The 25,444-nt window shown below is 39.8% G+C and overlaps 1 protein-coding gene across 1 annotated transcript in view; it reads left to right on the top strand.

Annotated features, from left to right (window-relative positions):
* The first annotated feature begins 3,822 nt into the window (after positions 1 to 3,822).
* Positions 3,823 to 25,444, top strand: part of PITPNB (phosphatidylinositol transfer protein beta) — a 54,065-nt gene continuing 32,443 nt past the window's right edge. The window contains exons 1-6 of the mRNA XM_015562869.1: positions 3,823 to 3,948; positions 6,134 to 6,164; positions 17,181 to 17,272; positions 18,024 to 18,031; positions 18,521 to 18,595; positions 19,728 to 19,811. Coding sequence (XP_015418355.1) covers positions 3,936 to 3,948; positions 6,134 to 6,164; positions 17,181 to 17,272; positions 18,024 to 18,031; positions 18,521 to 18,595; positions 19,728 to 19,811 — 303 coding nt within the window. The 5' untranslated portion in view covers positions 3,823 to 3,935. The remainder of the gene's footprint in view (positions 3,949 to 6,133; positions 6,165 to 17,180; positions 17,273 to 18,023; positions 18,032 to 18,520; positions 18,596 to 19,727; positions 19,812 to 25,444) is intronic.

The following is a 25,444-nucleotide window of genomic DNA, read 5'->3' as shown; positions in this document are numbered from 1 at the left end:
CTGGCCGCTCCCTTCGCGCTCCCCTTCCCCCCGGCCCGCGCCCCCGGCCCACTCGAGGCCCCTCCACGGCGCTTCCCCCAGGGTCCTCCTCTGGGCGTTACTGCGGCAACAATGCTGCCCTCTCTCCCGGGGTAGAGGCGGCTGTGTCCCGATCGGATCGCGTGGCTCGGGAAGGCGCGGCCGGGAGTTTCCGCTGGGACCCGTCTTCTCACCAGTCCCCCACCCCCAGGCCCGCGGGTGGGAGAGACGGGATGGGTTTGACTGTGATTTGTCGTCTTGGGTGGAGCCTGCCTGTAACCGGCGGGAGATCGGCTTGTCGAGTGAGGACAGCCCAGGTGTCGAAACTCGAGGCGGGGGATCTAGGCGCCCCGAAGTTCCTGCGCCCCGCCGGGCAGCTCGGGGGACTTGACAGCATTGACTTGACAGCGAAAGCCATCAGTCTCGGTTCCCTTGTCTTTGAGGTGGGGTGACACTCTAGGCTCCACCCACCTCCCCGGGTTGAAGTGAGGCGCTGGCACGTGGTCTGTCAAATGGACGGGTTTCCAGGTGCATTAGACCGGCGAAGTGATTTTGTGGAAAAGTTAGGCGTTTCCCACCCCCCCGGACCGAATATCCCAGGAAATGTGGTTGGCAGTGATTGTTCGGCGGTCACTTCTGGTTCGTTTCGTCATCACCCCTTGGGCAACTAGGGATTTCGAGTGACGGCCCTTTCGGGTTTTCAAATGCTCCTTTCATTCTACTTAAAAAAAAATAAATAAATAAATAAAACTTTGGGTTGAATTTAACCATCTCCAGGACGCCTTATTCTTATTTTAGTGTTAGTTCTCAGACTTGCTTTAAAAAGGAAGCGACTCATTTCGCTTCTCTGCTTAAAACCCTCAATAGATTCCCTATCTCGCTGAGAATCAAAGCCCACGCCTCTACCATAGCCTTGGGGAGGGGAGGGGGTCTTATACTATTGTCTTTTCTGAGTTGATTTTTTTTTTTTTTTTTACTAACCTTCCCCTGCCCATCCCTCGTTTGAAGATCTCTTTCTGCATCTCCCTAACTGCCCCGCTTCCTTTAGGTCTTTTCTTAAATACTGATCACCTTCTTAGGGAATCCCTCTCGGAAGACCTCATTGTAAGCCTCACATTTGGTATCTGTTTTCCCTGCTTTATTGTTCTCCCATAGCATTTATCACCATCTACCATGCATCACAATGATTATTTTTCTTTTCTGTTTTACTATATGTATTCTCTCACCACATGTGTGCTCCATGAATTTGTCTTGCTCGCTCCCATATCTCCAGGTCTTAGAGGAGTCCCCCCGGGCATGTAGTACATGCTCAGTAAATATTTGTTAAATAAATGAATGAAAAATTATCCCTTTGGTCAGCGACAGGGATCCTGAGAAAAGACACAGTTCAGTTAAAGCTTATTTATAGTGTTGGACTTTGGGTTTTTGTAAACGTTTTCTTCCAAGTTCTTTATACAGTGTGTCATGCAGGTGTTATCTCCTTTACTACTCTGACATCTTTGTCATGTAGGTAGGTGGCAGATATTATGACAGATTGAGGAAATGAGGCAGAAGGAAATTGACTTGGCTCAAGAAGTTGCAGAACTGATTTTAGATCACAGGACTAATCATATTTCTTTTATTAGAGTTATTCCCTCCCTCCTAAAATGTGAACTAAGTGCTTAGTAGATTCTGTTGACAGTTCTGTGAGGAGTGTCAAGCTCACTTAGGAAAAACAGTTCCCATTGGGAACTTCTACACTATGTTTTCTGTGAACCATTACTTTCATTATAAAATGTTGAATGCACCGAGGGAGCAAATGTCAAAATGTGCCCCAAGTATAACGTTTCCTAAAGATTTATAAATTACCATTTCTTGATATTCACTCCTCACAGATGTCTCCCCTGGAATGTATTTCCTCCTAGACTTTTTGAAGGTAGAGACTGTTTCTTATTTTTTTAGGTATTCCCAGCATCAGCACAGCATCTAGTCTAGCACAGTGTAAGTACTCAGTGTTGTTGAATGAAAAAAATTACTCTTACTATTTGCAAGTCAGCTTTCTAAAATTGTTTTTGGTTACGAGCAACGAATAGGTCATTCCTATATGAAGATGTTGGTAAATTGTAAAATGCTTTGGCAAATGTTTGTTCTTAAAAATGCCATCTATTTTTGACATGAATTAAAAGGTTAGAAATAACTTTTCAGGGTGGGGAGCTCACTTCAAGTTGTTACTTAAGCAATAGATGAATTTGCCATTAGAATAAAGTCTTGGTTTTAAAGAACTAGTTGCTAGTTCCATTTGGGAAATTATTGTCATGAAAATTTTTAGAGAAGTTTACAAATTTTCAAATATAGGCATACCTCAGGGATATTGTGGGTTTGGTTCCACACCAGTGCAAAAAAAGTGAATATCGTAGTGAAGCTAATCACGAATTTTTTGGTTTCCCAGTGTATATAAAAGTTATGTATTATGGCAGTCTGGTAAGTGTGCAATAGCATTATGCCTAAAAAATGTACATATCTTAATTAAAGATGTTGGTACAAATTACTAACCATCATCTCAGCCTATTGGAAAATGGTGCCAGTAGACTTGCTCAACACAAGATCTCCACAAACCTTCACTTTGTAAAAAAAAAGAAAGAAAGAAAAAAAAGGCATTATCTATGAAGCATAATAAAATGAGGTATGCCTGTTCAGATTCCCCCACTATCTGAAAGTAGAGCATTCCTATGAAACCTTTTGTAAGCTGAAATGGCATAAAAGAAAGTAGTAGTTACCATTAATTAATACAGTTGACTCTTGGAACAATGCACAGGCTTAGGGGCCCCCCATCCCCCAGTTAAAAATGTGTATAACTTTTGACTTCCCCAAAACTTAGTTGTCCCTTGGTACTCTCAGAGGATTGGCCCTAGGATCCCCAAAATCCACCTATGTTAGGTCCCCTATGTAAAATGGCATAGATCAATGCATACAGTGGGTCCTCTGCATCTTCAGCCTCGCAACCATGGATTGAAACAGGACGGGTGTTTATTGGAAAAAATCTGCATATAAGTGGACCTGCACAATTCAAACCCGTGTTGTTCAAGGGTCAGCGGTATCTGAAAAAACTCTGATCATTCCCATTGTCCCCTAAACACCTACAGAATGATATGAAATATGCTTAATTGCATCCAGTTTTACACTAAGTGTAATACCTGTACGATCTCTCAGGCTTTTCTGACACCTTAGGATACATCTTGCTAACTGATGCACAAAATAAATCGAGATAAAGCACTGATGCTCACAGACACATTTCAAAGCTGTCGCAGCTTGATGCTGAAATCCTGAGTGTGATGCCCTGGGAAGGAGCTTGGTGGGGCCACTCTTGATGCCCCCCCCCGCCTCCCCCCGGTTGCATGCTGCCTCTGGACCAGTTCTGCAAAAACAAATGCTGAATACAGTACTATTTTCTCCTTTATTTGTGCTAGCGAAAATCCTCTGTGTGTTTCTTTCAGTTAGCAAAAATAGGTCCTAACATCGGTCTTTCCTGAAAGTGAATTGGCGGACTTTCAAAATGTGGGGGATATCTGTACTGCTTTTAGACTGGTCATCAAAAATCAAGACCTGTCCCTTCTCTCTTTTACTTTTTAGTATGTAAATCTTGAGGACGTTACTTGACTCATCATTCATTCAGAATATCTTAGTCACTTTCATTTCCTGAAATGAGTTTTCCTAGAAGGGTTTTTATATAAAAACATGGATCTTCCTGCTAAAATCACTCAGAGATTGTTTGGCTTTGTGAAACTTCAGGGAAGTCTTTAACTCTTTCCTTTGCATTCCTTCCTTCCGTTTCCTCTGCAGCCCATCATCTTGGTTCAGGCCTTTGTAAGGCCTTGCCCAGCCTCCCAAAAGATGGCTCTCCCCACACTCCTGCTTCTCAACATTTTAACCACCTACCGATGACTTCTTCAGGTTGGCTGTAGTTATGTCTCACCTTTTTGAACAACCTCCCAGCATTCCTTGTTGCCTAATCAATGTAATAGATTTCTTACCATTATATTGCAGGCTCAGATAATATTCTCCCAACCTATATCTTGTCTGTTTCCTCCTATATCTTTCAAAATACACTCCCAGCCTATAACCTAGTCTTCCCCTGACCACTGTACTCCCTCTGCCCCAGTGTATTTTCTGTTACTGAGGCAGTGAGCAAATTAGTGTGGATCCTGAAGATACAGCTGAAATGACTAGGTATGGGAGGACTGTATACCAAATGAATTCTTGATGAGAATAGAAATTAGCAACCTTTGTGACTTTGAGACTGTTCATTGTCTTTAGATGACCATTATCAAAAAGACAGAGGGATCAGTGACCTCCAGTAGTCAAGGAGGAGGGAATTACAGGAGACATGTTTTGTACATATTGACGATTAAGGTGATGTGAGTATTCAAGCATAGATGTTTGAGGACAATAGGGAGAGAGAAGTAGGTGGAAAGTGCAGCTAAAAAGAAGTTGGAATGAGGAAAACTATTGGGAATTTTTGATGAAAAGAAAACCAAGCTGAGTTCCTTGAGGTTTTTCTCTCTCCTTATAATAGAAAGAGTTAAAATAAGATTTTAAATCATTGTGGTGCTGGCTTAATGGTTTGGAGGGAAAGTCAGAGAAGGACCAGGCCAAAAAAAAAGTTGCTCTTTCGGACATCTGAGATATTCAGGATGGTTTTCAGAGTTTATGGTAGAACCATGTAAAGGTACTTCATTATAAAAATCTACAGTTAAAATGCAATATTCTAATATAGTTCACCATGGTATTCTTTTTTGGAAGCCGTAGCCTCTATATTGATCCTTTTGCATGTCCAGTAACAAACTCTATTGGACAAAAATCAAACACATAACAACCTTACATTGAATCTACCCTGGAAGGGGTTGTTATGTTTATAAGACTCAAAGTATAGGGTCTCCCAAAATTCACACAAGAAGTAATTTTGATAGAAAACACAGGTTTATAATGAAAAATTGTAAATTTTTTATTGATTCATAAAGTATACAGTATAGGATTATGTATGGAATAGCACATCGGGTAAATGGCCTCTACGGCTTTGCTGGCACATACACAAAGCCGTGGTCTTCATTGGTCTTCATTGTCCCTGCTCCCTGGCCATAATTGGTACTTGGTAATGCTTATCAAATTGAAAGGATTGAAATCAAAGGGCAACAGATATTAGAATCTGATTCAATAAACCAAGCAAAATTAGGGTTTTATTTTTTGTTGTTGTTGTTAATGCTCACACAAAATCCAAATCTTGCGTGAATTTTGGGACACCCTATATTTTCCATAAAGTTTTTTCTTATTAAGTCTAAAGGACCGTTTACTTGTTTTTCTCTTAATAAAGTTGAGAAGTAATTGGGTAGTAGGGATCAATTTTGGGAAGCATTCATTCATGAAATTCAAGACATATATTTGTGAGAAGTATAAAAAAAAAATGCACAGTATATAAATAGGGAATGAAACCATACTAAAAATTTCATGAGAGCAACCTGACCAGACAGTGTACAAATAATACATTCTGTACCCTGCAATTTTCAGGGATGAATTTTTTCTTGTTCTTTACTCTTCACAGGAATCTCTGCAACAGCTTTTTGGGGGTCTTGGTATCATTTAGATGCTAAATGCAGTGATTGCTGATAACCCGGAATGGTGGTTTTATTTCCCCAGTTAAAAAAAACACACTTATTTAGGTGTGCTCAATGGTTAGGACACCCGCCTTCTCTCTAAAGGGTCTGGGGTTCCATTCCCGGTCAAGGGCATGTACCTGGGTTGCAGGTTCAATTCCCAGCCCTGGTTGGGCACATGCAGGAGGCAACCAGTCCATGTGTCTCTCACATCTATGTTTCTTATCCCCTTCTCCCTCTTTCTTCCTCCCTCCCCCCCTTCTAATCTCTCTAAAAGTCAATGGAAAAAATATATCCTCGGGTGAGGATTAACAAAAAACAACACTTATTTAGAGATGTAGGCATTGCAAAGAAACTCTTTCATAATTGATATCTTTGTACCATGCTATCACTGGATTTACAGTAGAAGGTCTTTTAAGCGTACAGATGTGTTTTAAAGCCAACTATTTTACGTGTAACATATATTCCTTTGCCTTTTGTCTTTTTAGCCGTGTGGTTTTACCCTGTTCTGTTCAGGAGGTAAGTCATGTATTATTACTTCTGTATTATTTTATTGTTATAGTACATTTTGATATGTTAATCTAAAGGTATATTTTTGTTGTATTTATTTACCTTTACATTTTAGGTTTTGTGAAAAAAAACAAAACAGGTTGTTACACAGATAATTGTAAATGAATTTCTGTTACGTTGCTTAGTTTTGGAAGGGACCAAAGAATGTAGTTTAACCTGCTGTCTACTGCAGAAATTCTGTCTACAATATCCCAAAGAAAGGAGGTTTTTGCTCAACTTAAGCACTTTAAGGCTAAGTCACTTGCTGCTTAGAAAAGAAGCCTACTTTACTGTTGAATTTTTAAAAACATTTGTCTGTATTTTAAGCCAAAATCTGCTTTCCCATAATACTTGACTGGTTAAGTTCCTTCCACTTGAGCAATAAGAAATAGGCCTGTTCCGTCTCGCAAAGGGTAACCCCTCAGGTCTTCTGTCCTCCCCCAATCCCTTTTGTTGCATTTTCTCGAGGTTACAAGGTTAAACATTTCCAGCATGTCCATCTGGCCTGATACAACATGACCCCTAGACTTCCTCACCAGCTGGTCTCACTACTGCATGGTAGCAGTTATTGCTTTCAACTGAAATGGTATTCCAGACATGTTCTGACCAGCACATAACTGGGAGAGATTATTGTCTCTCTTGATCTGCACATGATACAGAAATACATCACCTGTTCAGAAGTTGCATGTTTTGGAGTTTTATTTATCTGTAATATAAGCCAAGAATGAGGATAGTAACAGCAGAAAAGACTTCACAGAAATCCAGATATGGGTAGCAAAGCCAGAAAGCCCTCTGGGTCCTTCTGTAACTTGTGCACAGTGTGCCCTTGCTCAGTTATCTGGGTGTCTTGGAGCTGACAGTGAATTAGAAGTAGTGACTTGGAAGTGGGACAAAACAAACTGATAATCATAGAAGTGACAGGTGACAGAAGACAGAAAGAAAAAAAATAAAATGAAGGAACTAGAAACCAATAGCTAACTGGCTCTGTTTAATGTAAACTTGAATACAGCTGTATATATCTCGGTAGTGCCTGAGGTTTCACTGTATTAAAACACTCCAAACAAGCCAGGCACCCTATTCTTTACTTGTATAGTTCATTGTTTGAACTTGAATGCGGAAATTGACATTGGTTTTTGTTTCTTTTTTTCTTTTGGTTTTGGATGTTGGATCAACTTGGATGTTGAAATCTTTCTTGGTATTGTCACCCAAAACAATCCCAGCTCTTTGTTGTACTCGCACTTAATAAATACATCTCCTGTCTTTTTTTGTTGGTCTTTAAAATGACAATGAAAGCCTAGTAGAATGCCACACGACATTAGTCCATTAAGAATATTTTTTTTGATACTGTTGTTGTTTCTGTGTAAATTTTTGTTGCTTTGTTCGTGGCCAAGATCAAATTTACCTTTTGACTTAGAGACATCTTAATCCTATTTTTGAAATATGAAACATACATTTTAAAGGACTTAAGGATTGACTGTAGCATTACTGGACTAACACTGATGATGTATCATGAAAAACAGAAGAAGAAAGACAACCCTTTCTGCAGTCTAAAAATCCCTACAAAAACTTACTTGATTCATTTTAAAAAATGTGCTTGGTTCTAGCTTCCTGGAGAGAGACAGAGACATGGACAAACAGAGAGACTGGGATAGAAGGAGGGAGGTAGACGAGAGAAGGGAGAGAGAATGAGAATTAACATGCAAGATACCATCATATTCCTATGGGCTTTTTATGTATTTATTTTTATTTTTTAATGTTTTATTGATTTTAGTGAGAGGGGAAGGAAGGGAGAGAGAGAGAGAGATTGAGATTGTTCAGTTGCTTCTGAGACACACCTGGACTGAGAATCAAACCCACAACTTGGATATGTGCACTGACCAGGAATCAAACCAGCGACCTTTTGGTGTAAGTGACGATGTTCAACCAACTGAGCCAAACCAGCCAGGGCCCTATGGGCTTTTTAGATAGGAATATTTACAGAGCTTACAGCTAGCCTATTTTTTGGCCCTCAAATAAAATGTTGGTTTTGAATGATTAGTTTTTACGGGTAGCTTTTCTTTGAAAACATGCCTATATAAAAGAAAAAAACAACAACACATTTTTTCAGGCTGTCTTCATTGGGAGGGAGAAATTTAGCCAAATTTGAAAAGAGATTGGAGATAGTGCCATGGTTGAGTCCTTAGGAACAAATCAGAACACAAGAACTTTGCTTTTTATCATTTATTGGAATGGTTAGTGACTCCAGATTGGCATAGAATATTGCCCACTCACAGGTATTGGAGCAGACCACTGAGAATTCTGGTGCACTCTAAAATGAAATAGAAACCACAGTCAGCAATTTTTTGCCTTTTCAGGCTTTTATTATACTTTACATCCCTCCCCTTTATTATTGAGAATGGTTTTCTGGTTCCTCAGTTTTCTTAATTGACAAAATGACAGTTCTATACCTGCCATACCTTCATCCAAATTTTGTAAGATTACTGAACTATAATAGATATGAAAATGTATATTTATTATTCAAAAGCGAACAAAGTGTCAAGATGTTTGGTTTTTTTAAGAAAACTTTTATTTAGAGGAAGAAAGAGTTCCTTTTTAAAAATATATATATTTATTGATTTCAGAGAGGAAGGGAGAGGGAGATAGAAGCATCAGTGATGAGAAAGAATTATTGATCAGCTGCCTCCTGCATGCCCCTTACTGGGGATCAACCCCACAACATGGGCGTGTGCACTGACTGAGAATTGAACCATGACCTCCTGGTTCATAGGTCGATGCTCAATCATAGAGCCACACCAGCCAGGTGTTTTTTTGATAAGTGGATATCAAAGTACAAATTAAAGCACCAGAGTGTTTGTAACTAGCAGTTTTTTTGAACAATGGAAATCTTGTAAAATATTACAGTTTCTTGAAGTTGTATGAGCATCTGGTGTTCGTCTTCCTAAACATTCATTTCTAATTTGAGTCACATTTTCTTGTAGAACATATGTGCTAACTGGCTTGGATTTGCTCTTCTGTATCATCGATAGTAAGATTTTAGTACAGGAAGTTTCCACAGTTACTACTGACTTACTGAGATTCCTTTACTCTTTGAAATTTCAGTATCAGGTTGGGCAGCTTTACTCGGTTGCAGAAGCTAGTAAGAATGAGACTGGTGGCGGAGAAGGAATTGAAGTCTTAAAGAATGAACCTTATGAGAAGGATGGAGAGAAGGGACAGTATACACACAAAATTTATCACTTAAAGAGGTAAGCTGTCTATTCACATTTGATACTTAATCATTATCTATAATAATAAAAACATAATATGCTAATTAGACCGGACATCCGAGCAACCTTCTGGATGAAGCTGAGGCAGCCGCCACAGCTATGAGGGCTGAGCCCCTTGCTGGAATTTCGTGCATCGGGCCTCTAGTATTAAATAACTAGGCATCAACTACTCGACTTACTTATTAAGCGTGTAACTACCTAACAACAAAACTGGCATATCACTTGTATGTTTTCTTGTTTTCTACAACAAATGGGATTATACTATACATATGGTTCTGCAGTTTGCTTTATTTTTTATGCAGTCATATATCATGAACATCCTTCCATGTTATTGTTTACTGTCCATTTCATTCTTTTTCAAACTGAGTAAAATTTCTTAGTATGGACATAGCATAGTTTACTTATCCATTCTCTAAATGATAAGTTGACTAGGTTGTTTTTTGGGCGTTTTCCAGTTTTTGTCCATTACAATAACTATAAAAGTAGGATTGCTCAAAGGACACGCTCATTTTTAGTTTTATTATTGCCCGATGGCCCTCCAAGAGTTTAATAGTGTTCATTTTCCCATATTTCTCTATCTTTTTAAATTTGGCTGATTTGATACCCAGAAAATAATCTCTTATTTAACTGTGCATTTCGTTATTAGTGAAGTTGAATGTCTTTTCATATTCGTTTACAATTTGAATTTGTTTTGTGACTTGACTATTTGAATCCTTTGTTCATTGTTTTTTATCTCTGGTTCATAGAAGTTCTTTTGCACATTCTCCTGAGTCTGGTCTCTATCTTTGGCATAAATATTTAAAATAAAAAACCCATACCAATATTTTTTCAAGGGCAAAAGACTAGTAATGGTTTTTTAGAGTAGATTTTGTCAATAATCTCCTTAGTTTGTTAAAAGTAGGAGGGAATCTTTGCTTTTCTCTTACCTATATTAACTTATCCGTTAATAAAGACAAAACAGGGACCCACTGTCACAGTAGTCAGGGAGAGGGAACATTCATGGAGCAAGGGCATTCAGATGTCTACACTCAAAGCCCTCAGTGTCATACAGAAGGCAGATAGCCACAGGAAAACTGTATTTTGGAAGAGCAAAGAATCATTTAGTAGTAAGTCCTGAGGCCTTCGCTGTCCTATAGGAAAGTCTGCAATCATGACACAGGGCTGGCAGTGCAGTCCTGTCAGATAGACTTCAGTACCTGCAAGGATGTAAGGTGAACATGCTGAAGGCATACCCATAGTTCCTAGGGAGTTTTAGAGCGCTCTCCCTGAGGAAATTAAATAACTATGTGTCCAGTAATATATGTTCCCTTTTCCAGCATTTATTCCGTTGGGTAACGTGTAGAGTGCTCTGGTACAGCATCAATAGAATTGCAGACTTGGCAGACTTGGATGGGTAAGGTAGTTGACCAAGGCCACCAGCACTTTATTTAACATTTGAGATAGTGGAAGTGTTGAGGTCTACTTTACCCACTGTAATCAAGGCCCCTGGATTCCCTGGCCAGTATGCCTTCCTGTTTCAGCAAAAACACTTGTTGGTAAAATGTACATACTTCATCTCAATCAGAAAATTGAGGAACAATCTTGGCAAGGTATTAAAAAATCCAAAGTTTAGTGACCATCTCGAGGGACATTTCAAATGTCTGGTTTCCTTCACTCTTAGATTATATTCTTTTTATGGGATAGAGGTTCTTTCCATACCTTTGATTACTTTCCCTGGTGAGGGGTTGCCATGGTCATTCTAAGCATAGGATTTAGTACTTGATGTATTCTTGACAGTGTGCTGGCCACGGGAAGTGCTCTAGGTGGAAATTCATTCATTTCCCATAGCACCCTTTTCTAGTGAGGAAACTAAGATCCAGAAAGATCCAGTGGACCCTGTGCCACTGCTGTTTGGTAGTAGAGATTGGACATGAACCCAGGCAGGCGTTGTGACTCCAGAACTTGCCCTCTTAATCACTTGGCTCTACTGCTGAGCCCTGTGGGATGGTTAGAATATTTTCCATTTCCTGAAGTGAACTGCAAAGGACTTTACAGTGAAATCCTTCCAAATCCACGATTTCACCATAACCCATTTTCTTACATCTTTAAAGTCTCAAAGTCTTTTAAAACAAAAGTTAAAAACTTAACATGGTACTCCAGATTTTCACATGTGCTCAGTTGTAATAGCTGTCCAGAATTGAGACCGTTAGCTCTAAGTAAGCTGGTCTTTGATTGTCTTCCAGACTGATCTGGTCCAGCCCCTTTGGCTATTTTTCTAATGATTTTGGGTCCCTCATAACCTGCTCAGCTTTCTGAACACAGCTTGGACCTGGCCTGTGCGGAGGCACTCCATGGCGACTTACATTCTTTCCTAACCTCCATCACTTTTTGTCACTCTACTCAGTTTGCTTCCTAGACATGTATTTCCATGTCTTGTACCCCACTGACCATAAAAGTTTGAGTCTGTTTCCTTAACTTGTTTAATAAGCATGTAATGATGGCTGATGGGGAATTGAGGACAGAATTTATTGGGCAAAAAATTTGGAAGCAAGGCAAGATAATGTGTTGCAACGTTGGAGACGGTATTTCAGAGAAAAACTTGCAGTTCTCCTGAGACCTCATCAGAACTCTGACCAGACCTTTTGCTGGTTGTTTTCTCTCCCTTCCAGGGGAGAATTAGGTTTGCCCTTTTTTATTTCTCATAAATATTATGCTTTCACCATCTTCAGTCAGCCCTGCAATATGGAGAGTTCGTAAAGCTTCGCCCGCTCTAGAATGGCCTTGTTCCCCAAAGGCTAAAATAGCAGAGGTTTTATTGGAAATTGTTTTAAAATGTCATGTGGTTCAAATTAAGAGCTCATTTTTATAAGCAAAAAGACCCCTTTGCCAGGAAGTAAAAGTTATGTTCGAATTGAAAATGAGAAACTTAGCCTTGGCCGGTGTGGCGCAGTTGGTTGAGCATGATCCTGTGCACCAAAGGTCTCCGGTTCAATTCCTGGTCAGGGCATACACTGAGGTTGTTGGTTAGATCCCCGGTCAGGGTGCATATGGGAGGCAACCGATTGATGTTTCTCTCTCACATCGATATTTCTCTCTCTCTCTTCCCCTTTCCCCTTTCTGAAATCAATTTAAAATATTTAAAAAATAAATAAATAAAAGCAACCAAGTATAGTTGTGTGTTTTTTTTAAAAAGAGGAAGTTTAAGTCACCTGAACATGCAAAGATTAATTTTAAATGATTTCTATTGAGAGATCATCTCTGAATGAGGATAAGTAAAAAATTAATAAATAGCCTAATATAGTGATTTGTTCTTGAGTTGAGAATTAGCCACCAACACATAATTTTTTTCTTTGTATATATGTAGCTCTGAGTCTTAATTTTGCACAGGTAAAAGTTTTCCAAATCAGGAGTGATCCTGTTCTTCAAGAATATCAAAAATATTATTGAAATACATTTTTTCCTCTTTGTGGTCCACAGTGACCCTTAACATGGGTTTGTACTACATGGGTCAACATATATGTAGTAGTTGTTTTTTTCCAATAAATATACTGTTGGCCCTCTATTTCCCCAGATTTTGCACCTACGAATTCAACCACAAATGGAAAGCATTACTTTTATTATTGTTATTATTAATATTATTATCATTATTGATTTCAGAGAGAAGGGAGAGGGAGAGGGAGAGATAGAAACATCAATGAAGCTTCCTATCAGATATATGATTTGCAAAATTTGCTTATTGTGTGAGTTCCATTTTCTTGACAGTGTTGTCCTTTAAAGCTTAAAAAGTATATAATTTTGATGAAGTTCAATTTACCTATATTTTTCTTTTATTATTTATGCTTTTGGTGTCATTGCCCATTCCAAGATCACAAAGATTTATCTGTTTCTTCTAACAATCTGATAGTTTTAGCTCTTACATTTAGACCTTTAATCCATTTTGAGTTAATTTTTTCCACACTTTATTCTTACCCACTCCTTTTAATTTTTCATACAAAGCCAGAATGATCTTGAAACGTAGATCAGGTTGTGTCATTCCCCTTCTTAAGCCCTTCATCAGCTTCCCATCATATAAAGAATAAAATGCAAATCCTGTGACCTATAAGATGGGCCCCTGTGATCTTTCTGCCCCCTGCCCACCTCACCATTCTCAGCTTCTTTCCCTCTGTTCCTTGTTCACTACAGTCTAGCCCTGCTTGGGGCAAATGTGGGAGGCCACCAATCTATGTGTCTCTCACATGGATGTTTGTCTTCATCCCCTCTCCTTCCCATTCTACTCTCTTTGGAAATCACTGGAAAAAAATGTCCTCAGGTGAGGATTAACCACAACAAAAAAGAAATGATTAGCCAAGTTACTTATCTCAGGAACAGGATTTAAAAAAAAGGAATGCTTCTAGATCAGGAGAAGTTCTGTGGACATTATGGTCATTTATTATGTATCTTTTAAGCCATATTAACCCTTTGTTTTCTAGTACCACTGGGACAAAGTCCTCTCCCTGCAAAGCAGACAGGTTCACAACCATTGAGCTTAGATTAGATCTTAATATTATCTCCTGAAGACAAGCTTAGATTAGCTCTTAATATTTTATCTCCTCAAGACAATTGATAAAGCACTTTGGTTGAATTTTATCCCGAAGTTAAATATTCTTAAATAACCTTCCGGTGTGGGGAGGCTACGTGTTGGCAAAGAACCTTTGTGCTCTTGGGCATAATGCTATGGCTGACTTTCAACAGTGGAATCTAGATATGTTTACATTGAGGCCGGCACTTTCACCAGTTTTGATTTATTATGAGAGAACATTTCGTGACTAGTTTGGGATGAACAAGAGGAAGAATGTCCCTCCTAATTTGTTTTTTTGAAGGCCTAATTCCATTTTGTTAATTCAGTTCATGTATGTTCCTTTTCTGAGACTCAGTAAGCTTCCAAAACAGAATTTCCTTCATTTTACTAAAGTGACTTCCTAAGTGATACTGAGGTGGAAAAACGATGTATATGCTATGCTCTCAGTTATATGTATAAGTGGCACACTTATACATATGCCTTGTTAGTAATATGTTAGAGCTGCCATTAATGAAAATTTCTCTCCTGTAAAATAGAATTGAAATTTAATTTATGCATTTTTCCCGCGTTTAGTCAATTACTTAGATTCATTGAGGGAGGGTTGTGCTTGTTAATGTTCTTATGTTAAATGTAAAAAGCCAGTAAATTTGAAACAATTGGCTCAAAGGTTTGGTTGTGCCTAACTAAGTCAAAACAAAATGAATTGTTAGGATTCATATTGTGGAAATAGCATCCTGGAAGTAAGATAATAGGCAATTCGGGGGCAAAATGAAGGAATACTTAAGCTTATATATTTGGCTGTTGGGGCTTTTAATAGCTGACTACCAATTTTCTTCTGTTTGGGCCAGCAAATTTTAGAAGTTTTGATGAATATCAAGGTTTTCAGAATATTGGGCACTCTAGAAATAAAGAGGAGAGTGTTAAAATGTTTCTGAGCTAGTACACAGCTATTTTTCCCCCTGCCTTTTCCTAAGTTGACCAAATGAACCATTGATAGATCTGTTTGTCAAACTCTCAGAGAGATTAGTGATCTTGTAGCTTATATTTTTAAATATATTTCATTGACTTTTTACAGAGAGGAAGGGAGAAGGATAGAGAGTTAGAAACATCGATGAGAGAGAAACATCGATCAGCTGCCTCCTGCACACCCCCCACTGGGGATGTGCCCGCAACCAAGGTACATGCCCTTGACCGGAATCAAATCTGGGACCCTTTAGTCCGCAGGCTGACGCTCTATCCACTGAGCCAAACCAGTTAGGGCTTGTATTTTTTTTAAATTACCCACATCCTATATAATAAAAGGCGAATATGCAAATTGTCCTCTCAACCGTGAGTTCAACCAGGGGATGTGGCTGGCTGGCCAACCACCTGTGTCCCCTCCCCCTGGCCTGCGCAGCCCGATTGGATCAAGGCGGACCCCACCGGTGCACAAATTTGAGCACCAGGCCTCTAGTGTATTATATTCCACTCTGATTAGACCTCTCCCACATTTAAAGGGGTTTTGAGTAAAGGAAGAAATAGTTTAAATTGCTAGATATTGGTTGACTTTTAATGTGATATTATTTTCTTTTCTTTTCTGGTGATTTGATTTGCCACAAATAGTGGAAGCTCCAAATCATGTACCTGCTTTTGTGTTCTGAAGAGGTAACCAAAGGGCTGTTCATACGACCTCTTCTGCAACCTCACAGTCTCTGGCTAGTGTGGGGTTCCTTACATCTAGTCTCTGGTCAGCTGCTCAATCTTATTATGGGGCCGGAGTGCATGCTGGGTCCCACATTTCCTTAGTTTGTTCTTCCTCTTAGTTTAGGACATTAAGTTGTGCTGAAAGTTCTCAGAGAAGCAGATCTGATATGGAAAAAAATACGTAATAGGGCTTATAGTTGGAGGATATAGTTGTTTGTTTTTTGTGTTTTGTTTTGTTTTTTCTGGGTTCTCTGTTCTGTTCCATTGGTCTATATGTGTGTTCTTGTACCACCACCAGGCAGTGTTCCATTGGTCTATATGTCTGTTCTTGTACCAGCACCAGACAGTTTTTTAAAAAAAATTCTTTATTGTTTAAAATATGTCTCCTTTTTCACCTCATTGACCTCTGCCCGGCCACCCCCACCCTGGAGGATATAGTTTTGACATACAGTTATTTAGCCACTTAAATGCTGGTCATATGAATGCTTACCTCACAGTGTTATTAGGGGATTTAAGTGAAGAAAGGCCTGTGAAAGTACCCAGCTCCATGTCAGCTTATAATTAAAAAGCGGTAACTACCATTATGGAGCACTCTTCGTCCTGCGCAGTGTGCGAGACATGTTGCAAGATATTATCTGATTGAATCCTCTCATTGACCCTGCAGAGTAGGTAATATAACTCCATTCAACACGTGAAGTTCAGAGAGCCGAGTAAAGTGCCCACGGTCATACATCTTCCAAGTGGTGATGTTGTGATTTGAACCAATCCGTGTGATAAGCCTGAGCATGTGAAACTGCTTTTATATGATGAAATGATCACTTAAAATGGTCATTTCATTTGCATTTTTTGAAGACTATAAGATTGAGGAATCCATTTATTTGTTTACCGGTTGTAATGTGTTTGGATATCTTTTGCCTGTTTTATCTTTTGTGATCTTTCCTGATTATCTTAGGAATACGCACAACCTCATCATATGTTCTCTGACCATACTTAAGGCAGCAAGTGACATTCATCTTCCAAACCTACAAAATTTGACACTTGGATATACTTTCATATCTCATTTTTTATAATCTTTTTAGGTTTATTCTATAAAATGTGTGAAAAGACTTTTTACTCGGGGATACTCCCTTATTCTGGGGCTTCTTTTTTTTTGCTTTAGGAGACAGCGTAATGTAGTCTTCACACAAGAGAACTTCTCTGTTGTGTTATGTACAGGTTGACTGGCTTCATCTAACTCTTAGGGAGATAGAGCAGAAGCTCACAAGAAAGAATTACTTCTATTTTACAAAAATGCTGTATGCGGTTAAACATAGAATTATTTTGTTGTTTTTACATTCATTTTCCACTTGATTACTGTGGGAACGAGGAGAAAACTGTTGAGTCCATGAAGCTTAGAATATAATCACCTTTGATTACCACTCTCTTTGAAGCAGTGCGAAAGATGCCAACAGAGCAGTGATGGCGCTGTTGAAAATATATCCACTCTTTCTCTCCTCACAGCAAAGTTCCTGGATTCGTGCGATTGATTGCTCCCGAGGGCTCCTTGGTATTTCACGAGAAAGCCTGGAACGCATATCCCTACTGTAGAACAAGTAAGCCTGGTTCCCAGCAGCCATGCCCCCCAGGAGGACAGCTTTGAGAAGGGGGCCACCAGTCAAGGCCTTTTGTGGGGTCTCGGGTAGTCACGGCACTAACTGGCAGAGGAGAGGTTACATTGGGCTCCCCCCGCCCCCCAGAGCTTTGTGAGGGGCCTGGGCTCATTCCTAGAGGACAGCACCTCGAGGTCCGTGCTGGCTGCACAGGCTCCAGGGGTGAGCAAGTGGAGGAACGGAAGCATACCTGTTTTGTTGCGCTTCGCTGTGTTCAGTGAGGGCAAGGCCCTCCACCAGCTTTGTTGCGGTGGTTTGGAACGGCACCCGCAGTGTCTCTGGGGTATGCCTGTGCAGGAACTGTAAAGAAAGGCCGTCCACACTCACAAGTGTATCCTGGTGTGGTTTTAACAGTATTTTACTTATATGGCCACGGAATAGGTGAGGGATATGACAGCTTCTGAAAAAGTTTTTTGTTGTTTGCTAAATTGGTATTATAAATGATGTTTCTGCTTTTGTGACATTATTCTTTTTACCATTGTTTTAAAATTGGGTTATTGACTCCATAATCTAAAGCATGCTACTCTGTGACTTACTTGTACAGAAACTGTGCTTTGAGGATGTACACTAGTAAATACCTTATTTTCAGGTAGTTTGATCTTGTGACATTAAGTATTGTGACAGATTGTTTTGACTCTGATTAATATTCTGACATGTTTCTCCTTTTATTGCCCACCTGTCCATGACGCTTCAGTTGTAACGGTGAGTAAAACGGTTTTTTGTGGCACAAACTCTTCATCTTTCGACTTTGCTTTACATAGTAATTTATTTGCACCCGTTTTATTAAAACTGCCCATCACTGCATGGTTCCTCCTCTGTGCTTCTTCTAGCAACCTGCACTCCACCACATGCTGCCAGGTTTAATGGGCTCTCTCCAGCCTTAGCTCAAAGTCTCCCTGTTGACTTTATTTTGCTTCTGCTGCTTCCTTCAAAGGCCAGATTTGCTCACCAAATCTCACCGCTTCTTTAACATTAGCCCTGTATGCTGCATGACAAGTAGGGTTGTTTAAATTATTTCAAAGCATGTAGCATTTGGTTTGCCCAACAAGCTTATAAAAATAGATAGCGAACGATTCTTTACCACTTGAGGATCAGACTTGTAGAGTCAAAGGCATGGATGCTTATGTTGGGGAAGGCTCCACAAAGAACTGGTGTGAGATCACTGTCATTTTACTGTTGTGTTTTCTGCAGAATGAATATATGAAAGATGATTTCTTCATTAAAATCGAAACGTGGCACAAACCAGACTTGGGAACCTTAGAAAATGTAAGTTTCACCTCTGGACTTTTCATTGAAATGAGAATACTATAGTCCATTTTGTCATCACCAGAGTGATGACACCTGCATCATACTAGTACCTGGCCACCCCAGGGTGTGTCCGATTACAGGGAGGCAAGCAAACAACTGGAAACAAATGGGTTTTCCTGACCTTTCTCCTTCCCTTGAGTGGACTTGAGTGAGGTTGTTGTTTTTATCAGCAACTCCTTCTCTGCCACAGGGAAAGCACAGTTAAACGAAATTCACAGATAATCCCCAAACCAGTCTTAGGCACTAAATTTCAGATTTCTTTTATCCTTTCATCTCTGTGTATTTGCCAGAGCTGCTCTCCATTGCAAAAATGATGGCTTTAATTTCCATCTCCATTCCACTTTGCTTGGGATATGGGTTGATGTCAGAGAAATGGCCTAGGAAGGAGAAGGTACTTTACATAATTTATAATAATGTTGACGAATTCCGGATTTTTACAAGTTGGTACACATTCATCTCTAAAATAAATGAGGTGATTTGATATTTTTAGTCTATGTATGATTTAATCTGCCTTCAGCTTTCAAATGGCTGTATCTTCTGGCAGTTTTTAAACAATTCTTAATGGGTTCATAGATGGAGTTTCAGAAATAGATTGAACACCATGAAGTATACAGGAGTTAACATCATACTGAAACTGAATCGCTTTAGGATAATCAATGTTAGGAGAGTTTCAGACCATACAGTGCAGCTTTTTGAAATCTTAATTATAATGTCACTTTATGTTTATCTGGAATTTGGAGGTTAAAAGGACTTTGTCATGTATTGTTTGAGTTAAACATGGGTCAGGTACATTTTGTTAACTAAATAATTTCTAAGGACTACCAGAAAATATTGTGGCAGATTTCTGTTAATTTGACAGCATCCCCTCCCCCCTTATTTTGGGGGTTTCAAGGGATAATAAAAGATTTCTAGATCCTTCAAGATTTCAGATGGCTAATTTAATTATGTAGCAATTTAGACTCCACGCCCCCCCCCCCTTATAATGTACTCTGAGAGACTCAAGGTAAAGATTTTATATGTAAGTATAATAGTTTTGCCTAGCAAGAATAGTCTACAATTTGTTTTGTTTAATTTCTCTTTGTAATTTTAGGTACATGGTTTAGATCCAAACACGTGGAAAACTGTTGAAATTGTCCACATAGATATTGCAGATCGAAGTCAAGTTGAACCAGCAGTAAGTACTACTCAGTGACATTTTAACCTGTTGCCACTTACATCTAAGAATTATTTTATTTATTTCTTGTACGGCCTACATTTTTACATCAGAAAGATCAGAGAGAAGGAGAGAAGGTGATTGTTTTTTGTGTGCGGATTTCACCTTTGCACAAGTGATCTCTTTAAGAAATCTCAGTGTACCTGCGATATACAGAGATTTATTTTCATGGGGGGTGGGAGGAAGTGACAGTATTTTACAAAAAATTAAGAAAGCAAAAATTCAATTTACATACAAATTTTCGGTAATTCGGGTTACCCTAACATTGTCATTTGTGAGAAATGGTTGATGGTAGAACATCTCAGTTTACCAGTTGTGTAGCTTTCTATTTTGATTCTTTCTAGATGTAAATATTTGCACTTTAGCCTTTTGACTTAATAAGAACACTTGTTCTCAAGAGTATTAAAACCTTTATTTCACCACCACCCCCTGTAAAGCTCTCCCCTGCAAATTAGGGCCCTGGTATTACTTTGCCACATATGCAATATTAACTCACTACTTATACCATACTGCGTGCTGCTTTGGTATCGCAGTGAACAGCTGTGGACTTTTACATGTTAAGACAACCTTCTTGCTAGTCGAGAGAGAGCTAAAGCTTTGAAATAAGAGCGACACCTCGTTTTGTCATGAAACGCAGCGTGTCAGTTAGCATTTCATTTCATTTTCCGTGCTTCTTCCCTGAACGTGAGCATTGTTATAAGCTGAGCAGAAAGAACTCAACAACTAACTGTCTCACGTTGCTGTTGAAATATAAATGTAAACCTCCTGAAACAAAGACCCCTGTCCTTTTCTCAGAAATCACTGGGGTTCGGACTGCCAGGCTGGGTCCGGTTCAGCTAGGGCCCCTCCCTGATTAGAAGTGGGATCTTCGTCATGGGAGATTTTATGTTTTAGTTGTACTATGACTTGAAGTTATTTCCATTTTAGGGCTATTTCTGCCTTTGAAATGATAGAAGGCTTTTTTTTTTATCCTCAGAAGTAAAATGTGTGTTCTATGGAAAACAGGGTCTGTTTTGCCCTTTATTTCCCTTAGTATCGTTTCCAGCCATGACTTCCTGGTGATAGGAAGAGCAATCATTGGGATGAGTAATGAGTGAGTCAGTTAATGGCCAGGTCAGGACAGCTCACAGGCCTGGAGCAGCAGGTCACTAGATAATACCAAGCAGCAGTATGGCCCTGGGGTTGGGTGGCCCGGGGGAGTCATTCCGGTTGTACTGTCAGTTTGAAAAAGCTGTGCTGGCCAAACAACATGGTCTGACACTGGGGCTCCTAGGTTTGCATTCCATGTTGTTCTTCAGCAGAGCACAGGCAGCTCTGGTTTTGCTGGGGGAATGAGAGCAGTTCTTTGTCCTTGTTCTCAGGCTAAAGTGCGCCCTCAGTCAGTGTTAAAGGCACCCATGGAACTTGTAAGAACAGTGAAGGCGGATTATGAAGAGCCTTAGAGCCCTCAGTCCCATTCCTTCTACCCCAGCTTAACCTTCAGAGAGAAAAGAAGGCAGCGCTGGCCTCACATGCATGACAGCAGCACTTGAGAGGGTGCTTCGGATGGAGGGCGCTGCACATGCAAAGGCTGAGCAGGCAGATAGACACTGAAAGAGAGAATGGATGGGGCCCAACTGGGGAGGGTCTGCACTGTGAGTCCATGGAGCTGTGACTAAGAATATACATTCTGAAACTAGATCGGCTTCAGATTCAAATTCTGAGGTTGTGCTACCTGCTGGCTCTCCCATCTTGGGTGCCTGTTTTAGCTTGTGTAAAATGGGGCTCATCACCTCACAGGACTCAATGTGAATACTTGGAGCAGTGTCTAGTTTAATAACGGCTGGCCATTTTGCCATTATTATTAGCTGCAGGTGCCCAGAAGTTCTGAGAATCTTATGTTCACACCAAGCATTGTCTGGGGAGTGAATAAGTGTTCACATATGTCTGTGTGATTTTGTTTTTCAGTGTCCATACTTCCTATTTTCCAAGTTACATTTTAGAAATTATTAAGATACACTTTTTTAAAAATTGTGTTGGATTCACGGTACCTTTTTTAGGATGATAAAATATACATAACAAAATGTACCATTTTAACCATTTTAAAATGTATAGTTCCGTGGCATTTAGTACATTCACAGTATTGTACAACCATCAGCACCATCCAGTTCTGGAACATTTTCATCATCCCAAATGGACACCCTGGACCCATAAATAGTCACTCTCTCCTTCCCTCTCCCCTCAACTTTCAGCTACCACTAACCTCTTCTCTTTTCTGGATTTACCTGTTCTGGATATTTCATGTCCGTGGAGTCATAACAGTATGTGGCCTTCTCTGTCCGGCTTTTTTTACTGTAGCCTCATGTTTTCAAGGTCCGTCCACGTTGTTGCATGTGCCATGACATTGCTTCATTCCTTTTTGTGGCTGAATAATGGTTTGGTGTGCAGATAGACCACATTTTGTTTACCCATTGATCCGCGGGTGAACATTGGGCTGTTTCCATCTTTGGCTGCTGTGAATAGAGCTGCCGTGAACATTGTGTCACAAGAGCTTCTAGTTTGTGTGTTTTCTTAGTTGTGGACACTAAAAGCACAGTTGATGTCATCTAGGAAATTCGTGGACTTGTTGACAGTAAAATGAGAACCCCACATAAACTTTTCAGCTGTAAAAGGAGAAGGGGACTCTGTGGTGGGAGGCAAAGGTGTCCTTGACAGTTTTAAAGCCTAGGGGTGAGGAGCAGAGCGTTGAGCTACCGTTTGGCACCCGTTCCAGCAAGGAAGTGGGCAGGAGCCTAGTGGGCCGGGGAAGCAGGTCTGCCCTTTTCCGAACATTCCCATTTGTTCACTCTGCTGGCACAAGACAGTCGCCCCGACTCTCCCTTCCAGTTCCACCCGGTCTGCTTGGCCTTGTCTAGTTAATGTTTGTCTTAGGATTAGCCTCTATGGCAAATACCTGGGTCCCCTGGGCATCCTTTCGTTTTACCAGATCTGGTTTGGTTTTCTGTTGAGTTAATTTGTTCATTTGATTCTGCCTCTTTTAAGTTCCTTGAAAATTCTAGTCCAAGCTGTTGGGAAAAAGGAAGCTTCCAGATCATGTTTGCAAATTCTAAAATGGTATTTAGTGGCTGCGCAGTCTGTGCTGCCGGAATAGCCCTGCTGTAGCTATCCACGACAAATATAGCGCCTTCAGGAGGCTCACAATCCCACGACACGAGTCCAGTGCAGTGACATAGTTCACAGATGGCACAGGCTTATGCTTGGTCCAAAGTTCTGCGGGATTTCAGAGAAAAGAACAAATGATCTATGGGTGTGGAAACATATGAAGGTATGTCTGCCATACCAACAGTGATTACTTAGTGCCTAAAAGTTGCTCTTGAAGAATTTAAGTGACACTAGAATTGGGAGCTTTGTAACTGTGAATAGGCCACTATGGTGGAATTTCTGTAGGAAGGTCTTCTGAAGGTGTGGTGACCTCTCAAAGTTCAGATGATGACACCTTAACTCCTGGCGATTTTAGTCTCAGAATGACTTAGTTCATTGATTTTCATTTTGTTTATGATGAACTCTAATTTGTCCTGAATGAGCTAATTTTTCTAAAAACTTCTTAAGCTAATTTTTTCCCTTATTACTTGCTTTAAAAGAAATAAAACCAGGTAATTAGTAATTTTGAGAAGATGAGTAATCAAGTCTCCTTCGAAATCAGGACAAAGGTGAAATAGTTGGGAGGTCAAGAAACCAAGACCGTGGAAGTGAAGCTTGGATCTTTTACCTCCACCTGGTGGGGATTTTCTGTCACTGCAGATGGTTTAATACAAACAGCCCTAAATACTTTAATTCAGAGTGACTGTTGGTTACTTTTAGGGTTTAGCTCTCTGCTGGGTTGCTGGTGTCAGACAGCTTGTATACCACTCTGTCTTAGACTTGCTGGGGGTTTTGGGGTTTTTTTGGTTGTGCTTATGAACTGTACTTCACCATGCACAGAAGGGATATGATTAGCCCGCAGTGTAACTGAATACTTGGGGAGATGCTTTGACATGTTTACATAATTGAATGGGAAACATGATCACAATAACTCTAGGAATAGGATTTATTGTAAAAATCTGTCAGTGTGACCCAGGGTTACAGAGGAATATGCTAGAGAAATCATAGGTATGTAAATATATGATTTATTTGGGGCTTTTTGTTGATGACTTACACTGAGTGGCCAGATTATTATGACCACCTCACGTTTGTAGGCAAATTAGCTATAATTTCACGCTGAAGTTGCGAGAGGGCCAGACCATTATAAATAGGGAAGCAGGTTGTTTACCACGACAGTAGAAGTGATTTTTTTCTGAAGGTATGGGTAAACAACGCGATTCAACAGCCTTTGAACGTGGGATATATATATACTGTAGAAAGTGTGGTATATTAGTATAGCCTCTAGTCTCTGGAGTTTTCTAGAAGATACATCATTGACTAATGAAACAAGCTAAGCAAGCAATCTGGGATTGCTGCATAAATGTTCCTACCCAATTTCTTTTGGCCAACAAACAAAACAGATTCCTTGTTTCAGGGGAAAGACGTGTTGTAGTGAAGTGTTAAGATGCTAATTCCTTTAAGAAGGAAGGCTCCTGCTTGGCATTGAAGCAGCCACAGAGCACACGGTTCCAGCAGGACATACCCTCTCGCTCCCACCCTCTCCCCATTTCAAATCTAACCCGGGTATCACTCCTGAAAAGACTTCCTCGGTAAATTGACTACCCTTTGGGGGCCTGGCCTATCCTGTTCTCATCATCTCTGTGTTGCCAGGACCTAGCAAGATGCTCACTATTGAGCCTGATGTGGAGTGACTTCTCAGTAAAGGCTTGGTGGGTGGATCAAAGAGAATTTGCAGATTTCCCCCCCGCTGTGGTGTTTAAAAAAAAAAAAGTTTAAAGGAATTGAAGTTGTTTTTTTTTTCTTTGGTTCAGATATTAAATGAACAAAATTCTACTTTAGGTCCTCTTTTTACCAATCCTAGATGGTGAAGTATGTACTAGTAATGATGTACTTTAATTCTAAAAATTCTGTCCTTTCTAAATGAGCATATATCTTTCTGTCAGATTAAAAAGTTGTTTTAGATCCAATTGTAATAGAAGTCTAGGTATCCAGCACAGAACACCAGAATATAAAGTTTTTTTAATTTCTAAAGTTGCCATAAATACATAACCACAACAAAAAGTCGCGAATTCTTTAAATGTCCTGATGAAATGCACATGCATATCTTCAACTCATTTCTAAAATGTACACAAATGAGTCAGTTGACATCTGCTTCTGCTTTTTTCTAAGGTATAAATGTGAATCTGGCCCCTTTTAATCATCTCCAGCACTTTGTCTAAGTAGCTTTCCATGATTTGTATACAAAAGTCACTTCCCAGGAGAGGGAAGGCTCTTTAAAGTGTAAGCCGAAGTGTACACACGATTAACATCAGAGAGACCTTCGTTTTTGGAAGTAATTTGAAAGAAAATGAGCAGGTTTTTTTTTCTTTTTTTAAAAGAAAGAAATTGGAACCATATTTTTAGGTATTTATGTGTAACCAGAAAGGATTGTATCAGCCTCCCTGTATCGTATATGTTTCCCTGTATCGTATATG

The sequence above is a fragment of the Myotis davidii genome, unplaced genomic scaffold (assembly GCF_000327345.1).
Source record: "Myotis davidii unplaced genomic scaffold, ASM32734v1 scaffold478, whole genome shotgun sequence".
In the NCBI taxonomy this organism is placed as follows: Eukaryota; Metazoa; Chordata; class Mammalia; order Chiroptera; family Vespertilionidae; genus Myotis; species Myotis davidii.
Note: the sequence above shows the minus strand (reverse complement) of the source record. Positions and strands in the feature narration are given on the sequence as shown.